We start from the raw sequence: 16,736 nt of genomic DNA on the forward strand, positions 1-16,736 counted from the left end.
CGAAGCCAGAAGCCAGGAGCTTCTTCTGGGTCTCCCACACTGGTGCAGAGTATGGGACTTGGACTTGGGACTTGGGACTTGGGCCATCTTCTATTGCTTTCCTAGGCCATAGCAGAGAGCTGGATTAGAAGTGGACCGGCGCCCATATGGGATGCCAGCGCTTTAGGCCAAGGCATTAACATGCTGCGCCACAGCGCCAGCCCCACCTTTTTCTCTTAACCCACCTTTTCCACACTGTGTTGTGTGTGAAATTTACATACATACGCTGCCCCATTCAGGGAAGATTCGTCTCTTCCTCCCAGTGTTTATTTGTTGAGTTATTCTGTTAGTTAGTCATTTATGTAGTAGGGACTAGTGGATGTGACTTTTATGCTTTGGGTTATAATCCAATGCCCCTTTATTCTGTGGTTCAGATTGACCATGGGGAAGTTTCACTTGCTTCCTGCGTCCCTTTCACATAGCCTCATCTTCCTGAGGCTTTTTCCTTTCTTTTAAAGATTTATTTATTTTTATTTGAAAGACAGAATTACAAACAGAGAAGAAGAGACAGGGAAATCTTCCATCCACTGATTTACCCCCCAGATGGCCACAATGACCAGCATTGGGCCAAACAGGAGCCAGGAGCTTCTTCCAGGTCTCCCATGCAGGTGCAGGGACCCAAGCACTTGGGCCATCTTCTACTGCTTTCCCAGGCCATAGCAAGGAGCTGGATTGGAAGTGAAGCAGCCGGGACTTGAACTTGGATTGTTATTTATTTATTTATTTATTTGAAAGGCAAAGTTACAGAAAGGCAGAGATGGAGGCAGAGAGAAGTCTCACATCCACTGGTTCACTCCCCAAATGGCTGCAATGGCTAGAGCTGAGCTGATCTGAAGCCAAGAGCCAGGAGCTTCTTCCAGGTCTCTCACGTGGGTGCAGGGGCCCAGGCACACTTGGGCCATCTTCTACTGTTTTCTCAGGCCTTAGCAGAGAGCTGGATCAGAAGTGGAGCAGCCGGGACTCGAACTGGCGCCCATATGGGATGCTGGCACTGCAGGCAGCAGCTTTACCCGCTATGCTTCAGTGCTGGCTCCTCGAACTTGGATTCTAAGAGAGAATCTGACAAGTGAGCAGCTTAGCATGATCAATGCTACCGTCACATTACATGTGGAAACCCGTGTAACTAACTACCCAGAGAAGCCATAAAGTCTGCTGAAGGCCTGCAGAGTTGAGGGGAGGGTTCAGTAAGACGTGGCTGTCAGGGGTTCTCTGGGGGCAGGTGTTTGGCACAGCAGTTACGGTGCTGCTCGGGAAGCCCACGTCCATATCAGAGTGCCTGGGCTTGAGTCCTGGCTCTGTTTTCCATTCCAGCTTCCTGCCAGTGCCTACTCTGGGAGGCACTCAGGTGCTGGCCCAAGCAGTTGGAGCTCTACCCCTCCCTGAGAGCTCTGGATTGAATTCCTGGCCCCTGGCTGAGGCCTGATGCAGCCCCAGCCATTGGAGGCATTTTGGGGAATGAACTAGCAGATAGAAGAGTTGTCTCTGTCTGATATTTCTGTCTTTGAAATAAATAAATAAAAATTAAAATAAAAATAATTACTCAGGCCGACAGTTGGTAGAAGATGCAGAATTTCAGCCAAAAAGAAAACAGGGTAGAAATCGTGGCCCTTGGCCGGCGCCACAGCTCACTAGGCTAATCCTTCGCCTGGGGCGCCTGCACCCCGGGTTCTAGTCCTGGTTGGGGCACCGGTTCTGTCCGGTTGCTCCTCTTCCAGTCCAGCTCTCTGCTGTGGCCCGGGAGTGCAGTGGAGGATGGCCCAAGTGCTTGGGCCCTGCACCCGCATGGGAGACCAGGAGGAAGCACCTGGCTCCTGGCTTCGGATCGGCACAGCGTGCCTGCCGTGGCGGCCGTTTGGGGTGTGAACCAATGGAAGGAAGACCTTTCTCTCTGTCTCTCTCTCACACTGTCCAACTCTGCCTGTCAAAAAAAAAAAAAAAAAAAAAAAAAGAAATCGTGACCCCTTGCTTCGCCTGGTTTTCTAAGGGAACGACTAGTGATGGGCACTGAGCCCAGGCAGGGAGGAAGCTGGGTGAGCGCAGAAGTTAGTGGGGTGCCCAGGCCAGTTTCCTCATGAGCTGAAACTGAAGCAGAGCTGTTCATGATAGAAGACCACTGTGGTAGGGGTTGGCACTGTGGCATAGCAGGTAAAGCCACGGTCTGCAGTGCTGTCATCCCATGTGGGTACCAGTTCGAGTTCTGGCTGCTCCACTTCTGATCCAGCTCTCTGCTATGGGCTAGGAAAGCAGTAGAAGATGGTCCAAGTACTTGGGCCGCTGCACTTGGGAGACCTGGAAGAAGCTGCTGGCTCCAGATTGGTGCAGCTCTGGCCATTGCGGCCATCTGGGGAATGATCCAGCAGATGGAAGATTCTCTCTCTCTCTCTCTCTCTCCCTCTCCCTCTCCCTCTCCCTCTCCCTCTCCCTCTCCCTCTGCTTCTCTGTAACTCTGCCTTTCAAATAAAATAAATACTTTTTTAAAAAATGACTTCATAATTTTTCAAAAAGATTTATTTATTTATTTGAACATCAGATTATAGAGAGTCAAAGTCAGAAAGAAAAAAGTCTTCCAACTGATGGTTCACTCCCCAGATGGTTGCCACAGCGGAAGCTTGGCCAGTCTGAAGCCAGGAGCCAGGAGCTTCTTCCGAGTCTCCCACACAGGTGCAGGGCCCAAGCACTTGAGCCGTCTTCTACTGCCTTCCCAGGCCATAGCAGAGAGCTGGACTGGCAGTGGAGCAGCCTCGACTCCACCCTGTGCCCATGTGGGATGCTGGGGCTGCAGGCGGTGGCTTTACCCACTATGTCACAGCACTGGCCTGGCTTCATGATTTTCATTCTCTCTGTTTTTTGCCACAAACTGTCCATTTTTAGCTCCAAATCGTAACTCCCGGAATGTGATTCTTGAAGGAGAAAATGCCTTACTGAATGTGTGCATTTGTGTTTCTCGTTAATAGGCGGCTGCTGATGAGTACAACCGACTGAAGCAGGTGAAAGGCGTAAGTGCTCTGGGGGTGGAGATTCTGAGGGGACCTGGCTGTGCTGTTCCCAGTGAGCCTTTGAGAGGACTGCGAAGGACTTATCCTTCCTTATGCCCCAGTGGCAGACAAAGGCCCTGTTTGCTGATACAAAGTTGCAAACTCGACCTCTGTTCTCTGCAGCTTTTACAGCCAATACTGATTTCTTTGAAACTTCTTCAGAAAGCCTAAGTGTACCCATAGAGAAATGTGCAAACCAGAGTAAAATGCCCAGCAAGATAAGTGTGCGTCAAGTGACCCTGCACCGGTGTTCCCAGCACCCAGATGAGGAACTGCATCTCCCAGGGCCTCTGGCAGCTTCCCACCCGCTGCTCCCTTCCCGCCCTCACACACTCCCCAGAGGGTAGCCGCCACCCTGAATTCTGACGTCACAGGCTAGTCTTGCCTGTCTTGAACTTGGTTTTAGTGGAGTCATACAATGTGTATTTTGTTTGTGGTTTCTTTTGCTAAGTTTTGTGTTTGTAAGATCCATGCATGTTGTGGCATGCACTTGTGGTTCATTTACTGCTGTATATTGAGGAATAAGACACAACTTATTCAGCCATTCTGTGATCAACTAAAATTAGGTTGTTCCCAAAGTTTGCTTTTTTTTTTTTAAAAAAAAGATTTATTTATTTATTTGAAAGAGCTACAGAGAGAGGGCCAGACAGAGATCCTCCATCTGTTGGTTTACTTCCCAAATGGCCACCGTGGCTGGAGCTGGGCTGGTCCAGAGACAGAAGCCACGAGCTTTTTCCAGGTCTCCCACGTGGATGCTGGGGCCCAAGGACTTGGCCATCTTGCACTGCTTTCCCGGGCACATTTAGCAGGGAGCTGGATTGGAAATGGAGCAGTCAGGACTTGAGCTGGTACCCATATAGGATGCTGGCATTAAAGGTGGTAGCTTGACCTGCCAAGCCGCAGCTCTGGCCCCCAAATTTTGGCTTTTACAGTTAAAGCAGCTTCAGGCAGTACATTTACATTTGTAAATGTACACACAATTGTTAGGTATGCAAGGGTACTTTCGAAAACTTTGTAGAAGATGGAGTTAAAAGGTTAACTGTTCTTTGATGCCAAAATTTTTGAAATCCATGCATCTAAGTGACCAACAGAAAGTTCACAGAAAATGTGTATTATGAAAAAACTGTACATGGATTTCAAAATTTTGGGCACCAAATGAAACTTATCTGTTTTCCCATTTTTCCCAGTGTGTATGTCAGAGTGGAATTGCAGAGCCATCATGTGTGTGTGTGTGTGTGTGTATCCAGCTTTAATGGATGCTGGCAAACTGCGTTCCAGGGGGTGGTGCCAGCTGACAGCCCCAGCGAGCAGTGCCTGCTCTCACTGCTCCGTATCTTTGCTGACACCTGGCACTGTCAGTCATTATTGGCTTTGTACATTTTTTTTGCTTTCACAAGATTTTACATTAACATTTTTGTAAATTGCAAAGCACTGTGCTTAAGTGAAAGTTGTAAAAGGGCGTATTGTACAAGTTCCTGTCTCATCCCCCAGTCTCGCGACTTTCCTTTCCCTAGTGTATGGATACCACCAGATCCTCGTTTTATTGATTTTTTTTTAATTTAATATGCTGTGTTAGGGAAAAAAAAACGTTGAATTTTCTGGTCGTTTTACACATTTTGAAAAATGAGTGTCTGTAATTTGTAAAGCTCAGGCTAAAAGATGATATTGACACCAAGAGCCACTGGCCGTGTGGCTGTTGATGCTGCTGGGCGTCTCTCGTAGGTGACGGTTCCAGTGCCAGCAGTTCTTGATGCCGCGTTTCTGGCTCACTTCTGCCTTCCCGGCAGACCCGTTTCTATCCCGTTGGACTTATGTGATTGATTTTCTCTCCTTTTTAGTCTGCAGATTACAAAAATAAGAGGAATTATTGCAAGCAGCTGAAGAGCAAATTGTCGCACATCAAGAAGATGGTCGGAGACTATGATGGGCGGAGGTCCTAGGACAGCACGTGGTGCAGTGCTCTAGGAACTGAGCAGGGGCTGACGTCTCTGCGTGCTTTCAGAAGGTGGATGACTTCGGACTCTGAGCTGGGAAGCCAACCTCTGTGACCATTAGAAAGCTTCAGTAGCTTTAACATCGTCAGTGTTGAAGCATTTTACAAATAGCATTTGATAATCAACTGGGCTGAGCACTCCAGTTAAGGATTTTCTGGTTTAAACACTGGGTCTTGGATTTAGAACAAAACACTTTTTGAGGTTTTCACACCTCGACGGCAGGCCTGGGGGTCACCTGTGCTGTGACCTTTCACACCCAGTGCTGTGTGAATCCCTAAGTGCTCTTTGTTCCATGGTCTCACCTCCCCTAGCTGTCATCTACAATCTTCTCTTTTCAGTTAAGGAACCTGAGTCCCTGTGAGGAAGTCTCTGAAATGCAACTGGTTTCCAGCAGCCAGTTGTGGTTCAGTCTGTTTTATGACTCCATTACTAATGAGGTCCCTGGCCTTCCGTATTTCAGCTACTATGTGTATTATGGTCTGCCAGCCTCCTGGGAATTTCTGGTTATGTCAGTGGTTGAAACAGGTTTTTCTTTGTTTGTGTTATCCTGATAATAAAGATCATGTAAAAGTAACAAGTGTGTGAAATTTAAAGATTGTAAATATATACTGACTTTTTTAAAAATCAAAGTTTGAACTTAGTGGATAGAATTTTGTGCATTTTTAAGTGCTTTTTATCTTACGGTTTACATGCATTTTTTTTTAAACCAGCTATACTTTTTCATTATATATCAGAGTATCTGATTACTTTTATAATTCAGTTGTGACTTGAATTGTATCTTACAGGACTGTTCAAGTTCTGTACCTATTTTATAAGATATTAAGCCCAGAGTCTTCCTTCTATGGGGTATGCCTTTGACATCATTAGTGCTATTATGAAGCTAAGGAAAACTAAACTCAGGAGTTGTATCTGTTGTGAACTATTCTGGGTGCTGTGCTTCTTAATCCCTTGGCAGTACGGAGGCTGGCACATCGGGGAACAGCGTGCTGTACCACCAAACACCAAAGTATTTCAAATGGTGCCCTTAATTCTCATCACTTGAAAAAAATCAAAATTCTATCTGTAAAGTAGAATAAGCTGTTAGTATTGTACTAACCAAATGCTCTGCCAACCAAACGATGGTGTTCCTCATCCCAGTGCAGGCTGTTTTCTGGAACTCTTTTGAAGTGTAAGCTTTGATCGTTAGTATGCAGTTCAGATGTTTAAGCATATAATTTCCGATGTAGAGTTCTGAATTCTTTTCCAAAGATAAACTTCAATGTTCCCATTCTTAACACTGATTCACTTCTTCAGATTGAAACTCTTAATTTTCTGTGTGCTGTGCATACTTAGTACAGGTGGTATTTTCTAAGCTTTTTGGGTTCACATCAGATGGAAAGGACTCTTGAGCACTGTACCTGGTTTTTGTGCATGTGAAGTTTCTCTTTGTTCTTGGAAAGGCAGGTACTTAGTTTATGAAGGCAAGCTTGCTAATGTTCTCACAAAACAGAACTTGTTCTCTGGAATGCAGAAAATGAAGGGACATGGGTTGTGAAATTTTGTAAAGTTGTAGAATTGTTCCTTAAATTGGACTTTGAAATTAAAAAAAAAAGAAATCTTCAAATCTAGTATTTACTGCTAAAGACCACAAAAGGAAACCAAATCAGAGAGTTTCCTAGTTGGTGTGGACATGCACCGGCTGGATGTAACTGAGAAGCCTCTGGGCGGTGTCCTGGTCTGAGGTTTAGCACAGATTTCAGAGGCGTCTTTCATCCCTTACCTTCGGTGCTTCTCCTTTCTGCGTTGGGCTTCCCACTAGGAACCCTGTTCAAAGGAGTTTGTTGTAAGTGTATGTGGTCCATGTTATAAAGATCCCAGTGTATGCCCCACTTGTGTAATTTTACACAAAACATAGGTGGAAGCAATATTTTAATTTTTTTTTTTTTTGAGAGATTTAAAGAAATACAGAGGGTCCAGCGTTGTGGAATAGTAGGTTAAGCCACTGCTTGGATTACTCACATCCCAGATCAGAGTGCCTGGGATTGAGTCCTGCCTCCCCTTCCCATACAGCTTCTTACTAACATGCAAGGCATCACAAGTACATGGGTCCCTGCTGTCCACCTTGGAGACCAGACTGGAGTTCCTGGCTCCTGGCTTTGGCCTGGCCCATTCCCAGCTGTTGCAGGCATTTGGGAAGTGAACCAGCAGGTAGACCATCTCTCTCCAACTCTGCCTTTCAAATAAAAACTTTTTGAAAACTTAAAAAAAAAAAAAAAAACACTTTAAAATATATAAAAAACTGTTGCCGGCATTGTGGCATAGTGAATTAAGCCATCTGTGATGCCGGCATCCCTTATGGGCACTGGTTCAAGTCCCGACTACTCTACTTCCGATCCAGCTCCCTCTAATTTGCCTGGGAAAAGCAGCGGAAGATGGCCCACATACTTGGGTTCCTGCCACCATGGGGGAGATCCTGATAAAGCTCCTGGCTCAGCCCTGGCCATTGCAGCCATCTGGGGAGTGAACCAGCAGATAGAAGACTTCTCTCTCTCTTTCCCTCTCTCTCTCTGACTTTAAAATAAATAAATCTTCAAAAATACACACACAAAAAAATGAATGTACATGTCCCTATCACCCAGGAATAGCAGGTATTAATGTTTTGTCCTATGTGCTTGTATTTTTTTGAAATAGTCAAGTCTTTTAGCATTTATAGTGAATAATGGTTAATATACATCTACATACATCCATAAAAGCTCATTTAATCCTCACAATAATTTGTTGCCACATAACCATTTCTTACTTTACTGATGAAGAAATGCGATTTGATAGATGAACTGGCCTGTTGTCACATTCTAGCGAGTGGCACAGGGAAGGATGAAATCTTGGTCGGTTGGTCTGTTGGTCTGTTGGGTTCGGTACCTCCATCCTAGGTTGACTTTGTGAATTAATGGGTTGGATAATGTGGGACTCCTCTGTCTGATGTTTAAATAAAGTATCCTGTTTTAATTCTGAGTGCATGTGAAGTACTTTAGTGAACAAGGTGCTCCCTGTGATACAGCAAGAGCATCTGTAAAGACCTGAATGGGTACGGGTCAGTGCTATATCACGGCTCCGGCGGCCTTGGCTTCAGCTAGGTGACGGGAACTCCCTACACAGCCAGGGTCTGCCTCCGCACCAGCATGGAAAGTGTCTTCCTTCTGGACTTCAAGGGTTCAGCTGGGGGAACTGGAAGTCATCCTCAGTCCCCTGGAAGCTTGTGATTCTGCTACCCAACACCACACCGCCTCCTGTGAAAGGACAAACTAGTGGACCGGCTCCATCATTCCCTGGGTGTTGGGCTTTGTGACATTTCTTCTGATGGGAAGAAATGACTACAAACGCCGAAATAATTTGGAGACATTTTCAGAGAGATTGTGTTCGTAAATGGTAGTAAGTTAGAATACTAATGCCACTTTGGAGATAGAGCCTGGATACAGGTGTGTGTGTATGTGTGTGTGTGTGCAGCAAAATGTAGAAGAAAGTCCTCCCAAAATTTGCCACTGTTGCCATGGAACTGTTTGTTGTCTCTGTGTTGGCCCACTTGTGCTTTGCCTCTCAGCAGTGGTTTGATGTGGTGGTGTGGACCAGTGACTTGGCCTGTTTGGCAGTTTTCCACATCTGTAAGACATTTGTAATAATCTCCCAGGCAAAAGGGAATTCATGTGTGGCTTAGCAAAGTCCTTATCTGAAAGTGAATCCAATGGCTAGTTATTCCAATCTGCTGCAGCCAGTAGGTGAAACTTGTTAATAGTTTTTAAGAAGCAAATTATGTTTAAAAGTGTAGGAGCTGGGACCAGTGCTGTGGCGTAGCAGGTAATGCTGCTGCCTATGGCACCGGCATCCCATATGGGCGCCGGTTCAAGACCTGGCTGCTCCACTTCTATCCAGCTCTCTGCTCTGGCCTGGGAAAGCAGTGGAAGATGGCTGAAGTCCTTGGGCTCCTGCACCCACGTGGGAGACCCAGAAGAAGCTCCTGGCTCCTGGCTTTGGATCAGCGTAGCTCCAGCTGTTGTGGCCATCTGGGGAGTGAACCAGCAGATGGAAGACCTTTCTCTGCCTCTCCTCTCTCTGTGTAACTGTGACTTTCAAGTAAAATAAATAAATCTTTTTATAAAAAAAAAAGTGTAGGAGTCAGCTAGTCCTTGGGCTGTGCTTTCAGGTTAGGGTGTAAATTCTTTTTTTTTTTTTTTTAAAGATTTATTTTATTTATTTGAAAGGTTAACATAGCAAGGTAGAGCCAGAAAGAGAGGTTTTCCATCCGCTGGTTCACTCCCCAAATGACCGCAACGGCCAGAGCTGAGCTGATTAGAAGCCAGGAGCTTCTTCCAGGTCTCCCACGTGGGTGCAAGGGCCCAAGGATTTAGACCAACTTATACTGCTTTCCCAGGCCAGAGCAGAGAGCTGGATTAGAAATGGAGCAACCGGGACTCGAACCAGCACCCATATGGGATGCCGGCACTGCAGGCTGTGGCTTTAACCCGCTGCACCACAGCGCCGGTCCCAGGGTGTAAATTCTTATGAATTCTAGGCACAGTGCTTTAGGCTTGGCATTGTGACTGTTCACAGGTGGCAACCAACATGTTTGTAAGGATAGAACAAATTGGGTTTGCAAGATAGCAAGATCGTGAGGAGTTGATAGTGTTATAGGCAGTTCTGAAGGTTTGGAATGAGTCTTTCTGAAAACGGGTTAGTTTTCCTCTAAGGGTGCTGGGCGAGGCCACCTTGCCAGTCTTCCAGGTCCAATGATTTTTGCACTTTAGTTTGATTCCAATGGCTGAACTGTTCATGAGTTTCCTGCCTTGGAGTGTGTCCAGCCACCCATGGGCAAAGAACAGCCTGTGCCACCGTGTAGAGATGTGTCTGAGTTTTACAAGTTGAAAAAAGTTTGGCAGCATTAGATCATTGCTTTATCTACCACTTTGTATGTGATTAGAACATGTCAGTTGTAATTATGCTATGGGATTATGATGGATTTATACATGCTTTCTTTTGGTACCTTTTCTAGTTAAGTCTCAAGATCATGTCTAAAACCTGTTCAGAGCAAACATTACAGGTGGGAAAAGTCGGAATGTTTCGGCCTCTTCCTTCACAGTTAAGCTTTAATGTGTTGGAGGGAGCAGGCGTTGAGCCTAGCAGTTAGGACACCGTGAACTACTCCAGCGTGACTGACTCTGGCTCCTGACTCCAGCTCCCTGCCAAGGAGACCTGTGAGGCAGCAGGAATGGCTCAAATAATTCTGCACCTGCTACCCAGGTGGGAGACCTGGATTGCGTCTCCAGCTCCTGCTTGCAGCTTCAGTGTAGCCCCAGATGTTGTGAGCATTTGATGAGTGAACCAATGGATGGGAGTGTGTGTTCTCTCTCTGTTTGCCGTTTGCTCTCTCCCTCTGTGTGTCTGCCTCCAAGATAGAAAAAAAATTTTTGAGGGGGCTTATAGCTATTGAAGAGTTTTCTGTCCTTTTCCTGGTTTTCCTTAAAAAGTCTTCCCAGACTGATGAGCAATGTAACATGGGAGTTGGGGTTGAAGCTGTTTGTCCTATAGGAACGCATCCCATCTTGGAATAAGATGGCCAATTAAAATGGAAGGAAAAGAAAGCATAGGAGAAGAAATATAGAAGAATAAAGTATAGAAGGAAGAGAAAAAAGGGAAGAGGTGTGGTGTGTGGTGTCCTGAGGTGGGCACAGGTATGAGGCAGGCAAGGATGGAGGCCTCCTGGCCCTAGGAAATCATGAGTGGTGCTGATTACCCCACCTCCCCCCTTTAAAAATTTTGTTCCATGCAAAGAAAGCACAAACCGAGCCTTGTGGGAGAAAATGACCCTGGGATGACATTGCTACTATGCCCTGTGGAGGAGGAGGACCTCTGCCTTACTGATCCACTCAGAGACTTGGGTTCTCACTTGCTGAAGCCCCTAGCCAGCCAGGCTGTCAGAGCCTGTTTTTGTTTGTTTGTTTGTTTGTTTTGACAGGCAGAGTGGACAGTGAGAGAGACAGGTCTTTTTCCATTGATTCACCCTCCAATGGCCGCTGCAGCTGACACACCACACTGATCCAAAGGCAGGAACCAGGTGCTTATCCTGGTCTCCCATGTGGGTGCAGGGCCCAAGCACCTGGGCCATCCTCCACTGCACTCCTGGGCCACAGCAGAGAGCTGGACAGGAAGAGGAGCAACCAGGACAGAATCTGGCGCCTTGACCAGGACTAAAACCTGGGGTGCTGGCGCCGTAAGGCGGAGGATTAGCCTATTGAGCCACGGCGCCGGCCTGTTTTTTTTGTTGTTGTTGTTTGTATTTTGACAGGCAGAGTTAGAGAGAGACAGAGAGAAAGGTCTTCCTTCCTTTGGTTCACCCCCCAAATGGCTGCTATAGCCGGCGCACTGCGCCGATCCGAAGCCAGGAGCCAGGTGCTTCCTCCTGGTCTCCCATGCGGGTGCAGGGCCCAAGTGCTTGGGCCATCATCCACTGCCTTCCCGGGCCACAGCAGAGAGCTGGACAGGAAGAGGAGCAACCGGGACAGAACCAGCGCCCCAACCGGGACTAGAACTCAGAGTACCTGCGCCGCAGGCAGAGGATTAGCCTAGTGAGCCGCAGCGCCGGCCAGAGCCTGGTTTTTTAAGTCCAGGCCTATCCCTGGCACTGCTATGCAGGATACTTCTGTTTACATTTTTTGAGGGCGGCAGAACACAGATAGGATTTGAGTACCAACCAAACAATACAGGCATGGAGGAAATGGACACGCTGAGGGGGGAGGGAAGAGGCCTCAGCTCCCCTAGCTGCTTTGGGCTATTCCTCTCCTGGTCCTCTTGGGGGCGCCTTGCCTCCCTTTCTCACCTGTGAGAACTGCTAGGAACTCGGGTGTCAATGGCCAGCTTCTCACAATGGAGTCATTGCTGATTTCTTTTCTCCTAACATCCATGGGGCCTGTCCCCAAGAAGCACAGTGCAGTCTCCTCTCGCCAGCTGCAGTGCCGCGCGACCGTGCTCCAGGCCATCGTGATCCGATGGGCATCCTACCTTTCCCGTTGAGCCGCAGCAGCTCTCGCCCCACCCACTCATGTGCTCAGACAGTGCATCACCCCAGGACCTTAGCACTCGCTCGGTTAAAAACTCCTCCTGATATCGGCATTTGGCCCCCTAAAATATATATATATATATATATATGAAATGTGGCCCCTTAAAGTTCCCCAAAGTCCCATCTGGGGTGTCACATGTTATCAGAATTTGGGGTGCCATATGATATCACCATAGGCTTATTAATAAATCCCCAATATTAATAAGCCCGAGTGGGTCCTTGCCTAATATTTAGAGAAGAATTCTAAATACCGGCATAAATGAACAAGGCAGCATGGTACATTTTAAGCTTTTATTCAGTGCGAAAGATGCATAGGAGAATGAGAGCTTTATCTAAGAGAGGTAAATCTGGGTTCATACCCACTGAGTACCAGGAACCACTCACATGGAGGAGCATCTAGGCCAGGAAGCATGGGGTGGGTTGGCCGGAAGGCTACATGCCCTGAAGGTGCAGGGCTACCGCAAGCCCCCTCCTGGCAAGAGGACAGGGAGAGGAAAAGGAGGAAAGGGCCAGACACACCCTGTCCCAGGCTTTTAATCTACTTTTCAAATGGGAGTAAGTAACCTGATAGGCTCAGGTGTGGCCAGGTAGGGGCATGAGGTCACATAGGGCGTGGTGAGTGCGTGGTCTTCCAGCTCACAAAGCTAATCAATTTTAACCTGCATGCCTGCCTATTTCACTCCCTCATTCGGTTCCTGGCTGAACTTGTTAGGTAGGAAGTCAGATATGAGCTTATGTGTGTGTGACATAAAGGCCTAAAGAGTTGACATCTATGCATCTCAAAGTCATCCTGATAAGGTTTTCAGGGGCAGCCCAGTACTCGCATCCTGCCCTGCCCCCTTCTACCCGGTAACCTGCCAGGTGGGGGTTCCCGCTCCTTCTGTCTGCTAACCTTCCAGGTCCAGCCCAGTATCTGCATTTCAGATACCCTGCTTGGATCCCGATCCTCCAGGGGGTCTTGCTCACCCTTCCTCTAAACCCAGGGCGGCGCCAGCCAGGCTTCCTCCTGTCTGATACCTTCAGGGGAAAACTCAGATAGGAGCTTCTTAATATCTACATCCATAAAATCCTTTGTTTCAGGAGGAGATGTGTGAAGACAAAGACCCATCTCCTTAAAAACCCCAGCCTCAACCAGACTGCGCGCTCAGCCCTCTGCCTCTCTGCTGAGCCGCCCGCCTGGTCTGGCCAGGTGTATTCTCTCCACTCAACCATGTAACCTCGCTCTTCCCCAGTCCGAGCGACTGGGCACTCTCTCTCAGGTCCTGTCTGGAGAGGTGCCCATCCGTTCTTACAGATGTCCCTTCCCTAATAAACTTTGTTATTTTACTTTCCGCTACTCCCTGTCTCACGCCTGAATTCTTTCTAGCGCGAAGACAAGAACCCTGCCATTCACCGGTAACAAACTGACTTCTCAGAAGGGGCTCTTCTGCCCCCTGTTTTTAAACTGCACCCATTCTGTTTCCATGCTTAATTTTTCTCAGTAGCACCCTCATTATTTGACACACCCTGCGTTTTTCATAGGGCCTCCCTAGTAGAAGGAAAACTTTGGAGAACAAGGATTCCCAGGTTAGCTCTTTATCGCTGCTTCCTCAGTGTGTGGAACGGTATCTGGCCCACAGTAGGTGCCCAATTATTGCATGTTGAATGAACAGCAGGTGCGGAAAGTGGAATCCTGAATACTGTTGTACTGTGGTAGGAAGTCCTGCAGCCCAGTCTTAGAATTCATAAAATCAGGGGAGGGTCCTGTGACGCAGGTATCCCAGCTCCCTGCTAATGTCCTGGAAAGCGGCGGAAGATGGCCTTGCACCTACGTGGGGGACCCGTAGAAGGCTGAAGGCTCCTGGCTCCTGGCTCCTGGCTTTGGAACGGCCCAGCCTCGGCCCTTGCAGCCATTTGAGTTGAACCAGCGGATGGAAGATCTCTCTTTGTCTAACCGCTTTTCAGCAAAATAAATCCTTGAGGTTGGCTCTGTGGCGCAGTGGGTTAACGCCCTGGGCTGAAGCTCAGGCATCTCATGTGGGCACCAGTTCGAGACCCGGCTGCTCCACTTCCGATGCAACTCTGCTGTGGCCTGGGAAAGCAGTAGAAAATGCCCCAAGTCCTTGGGCCCCTGCACCCACATGGGAGACTCAGAAGAAGCTCCTGGCTCCTGGCTTCTGATCAGCCCAGTGCCGGCCGTTGCGGCCATCTGGGAGGTGAACCAGCGGATGGAAGACCTCTCTCTCTCTGCCTCTCCTCTCTGTGAAACTCTGACTTTCAAATAAATAAATATTTAAAAAATAAAGTAAATCTTTAAAATAAAAAATAAATTTAAATATTCATATAATGAAGTTCTTCATATTCCAGGTTGACGGCTGCTGAGCCTCTGGCAACCACCGCCCGGCTTCTCTGCGGTGCGGGGGGCGGTCCCAAACGCCTGCTCTGGCAGCAGGGGCCGGAACGTTTCTGCGTGGCGCGCAGTGTGCGGCGGAAGGACTTCGGTGGTGCTCCTCGCCCGGCTGGCGGGCGGTTCCGGCAGAGGGCCGTGTTGGCGGGACCCGGGAGCCGGTAGGTGGAGGTTTGCACCCCGCGGAGGCGGCTGAACTGCTCCGGCGGTTCTCACCGGGAAGGAGGATGTGAAGGGGGAGGAGGTTATTCTGAGCAGCCGGGAGGACGCCTCTGCGGCCGCGGCCGCCGCCTGGGGCATGGTTCCCTCCCTAGAGGGACGGCGAGTTTTGAGAACCGTGGTGCTGGCTTGGAATTTGTGCCTGCCTCCTGCGAGTTACCAAGGTCTGAGCCTGGAGTGCCACACCTAAAAACCTCGGCACCGTTGCCTGCCTCAGGACGGGCATCATGCCTTGAGAGACTAACCTGTTGGCAGATGGCGTTCGCAGCAGTAGGCTTAGGGTGCGGATGGGTTCTGGGAAACGGATCCGCGGTATTTTCAAGAAGATGGACCCGTGGGAACTCACAGAGGGCGGTTCAGAGTACTCCTCCCCGTATGCTTTGTGAATGCCAGCCTCCGTGGGAACGTCCGCGGTGCGGGGCTCGGTAGCGCCTGCCTGTGATCTCCCACGCGGGCAGCCCTGATCGCGCCCTGAGCCCAAAGCCGCCCGGGCTCCAGTTTCTCCAAATCGCGTTTTCTCCCATCCAGACATGTTCAGGATGGTATGGCTCTGGGCTCACTTTGTTTTTTTAACTTAAGAGACTAAATAGTATATATCATTTATATATATATATATTTAATATATGATATATTTATATCATATAAAGTATATATGTGATATATACTTAAACAGAAAACATAATTAACATACCGATGTGATATTTTAATAGTAGCCATTTTAAGAATTTGAGATTAAGAACATCCCAGCTTTTCGTTGTTTATATTCACATAACTACAGAAAACATAAAGGAGGATCCAAATACTCAGTTTCATCACCTGCAAGGCACTCAGAGTATTGAAGCAGCACACGTGCTGATATTACAGTCACTTCTAGGTATTTTTAGGAAAATGATTGGATCACTAGATTTCCTGAAAGAAGCAAGTCAATGACAAAGCCCAGAGTGTTTCGTAAATTCACCAGCAATAATACAGAACTTAAGCTAATAACCTGACTATAGCAGATTTCACAGGAAGCAGTAATGCCTTGGAAGCAGTCTCCAATTTGTCAGTAGACTTTAATTCCCAAAGTCAGTTCTTTAGATTTTAAACGTCATTTCCGTAGAAATGATGTAAACAGAGTAAGGTCTTCATTGTGATCTTCATCACAGTGACAGGAGATACACTTTTATCCTTAATGTCTTGGCACTTAAGATCCCTTTGGTCCCTTGCTTATGGAAGAAGGAAACCCAGGGCCTGCGTGGAAAGGGTGGAGAAGTGAGTTATGGGGATATGCATGACTGGGTTATGGTTAATACACCACCGCGAGTTGTATCTCTAATTAGTAAAGGGGTAAGTATAACATGAACATACAGAAAAGAATGAGGAAGCAAAAAGCCAGGCGTCCTTAATCTTGTCATCCACAGGAAGCCATTTGTCCTGTTTATTGAATGGCTGAATAAATACTTCTTTTGTCTTTTAGTAGCTGAAGCTATACAGTGTCCTTTTGTGAGTTAGAAGCCATAGCATTTACCCATTTCTAAATGACCATTTCACTTTTAAACATTTCATTATGAGAGAATTGAGACACATAAATGTGGAGAGCACGCTCAGGAAATCTCTGTTTATCCATCACTCTGCCTACTGATCATCAGTTGTGGCTAGTCTTACCTAGGTCACACCACACCCACGGCCTGTAATTCCAGGATTTTACTCTGTAACATATCTGTAAGACATTTTTATTTTTTTATAAATGGTAGAAGATGTTTTGTGGGGTCGAGATTGTGCATGAATAGCCATATTCTTTCTTGGAAATGGGAAAAAGAGCTCCGTGAGAATTTTATATTTTCATCTGACAGCAAATACTGAATAAGCTACAGAAAAGAAGAACTTGCATTCTGATTTTTTAAATATGTACTTCTCTCTTTAATTTTCAATTTAAATTGCATCCATTTTGTAACATCTTTAGAAAGTTCACGTTCTAATGTTTTTACGGAATA

At 47.3% G+C, this 16,736-nt stretch overlaps 2 protein-coding genes across 5 annotated transcripts in view; both read left to right on the forward strand.

Annotated features, from left to right (window-relative positions):
* Nucleotides 1-8,053, forward strand: part of OCLN (occludin) — a 72,534-nt gene extending 64,481 nt beyond the window's left edge. For both annotated transcript variants that reach the window (XM_062212205.1, XM_062212204.1), the window contains exons 8-9: nucleotides 2,994-3,035; nucleotides 4,913-8,053. In XM_062212205.1, coding sequence (XP_062068189.1) covers nucleotides 2,994-3,035; nucleotides 4,913-5,014 — 144 coding nt within the window. In that variant the 3' untranslated portion in view covers nucleotides 5,015-8,053. The remainder of the gene's footprint in view (nucleotides 1-2,993; nucleotides 3,036-4,912) is intronic.
* A 6,572-nt stretch (nucleotides 8,054-14,625) lies between these two features.
* Nucleotides 14,626-16,736, forward strand: part of GTF2H2 (general transcription factor IIH subunit 2) — a 33,622-nt gene continuing 31,511 nt past the window's right edge. For all 3 annotated transcript variants that reach the window (XR_009868076.1, XM_062212208.1, XM_062212209.1), the window contains exon 1: nucleotides 14,626-14,702. The gene's annotated coding sequence lies outside the window, so the exon portion shown is untranslated. The remainder of the gene's footprint in view (nucleotides 14,703-16,736) is intronic.

This window comes from Lepus europaeus, chromosome 15 (genome assembly GCF_033115175.1).
Source record: "Lepus europaeus isolate LE1 chromosome 15, mLepTim1.pri, whole genome shotgun sequence".
Classification (NCBI taxonomy): Eukaryota; Metazoa; Chordata; class Mammalia; order Lagomorpha; family Leporidae; genus Lepus; species Lepus europaeus.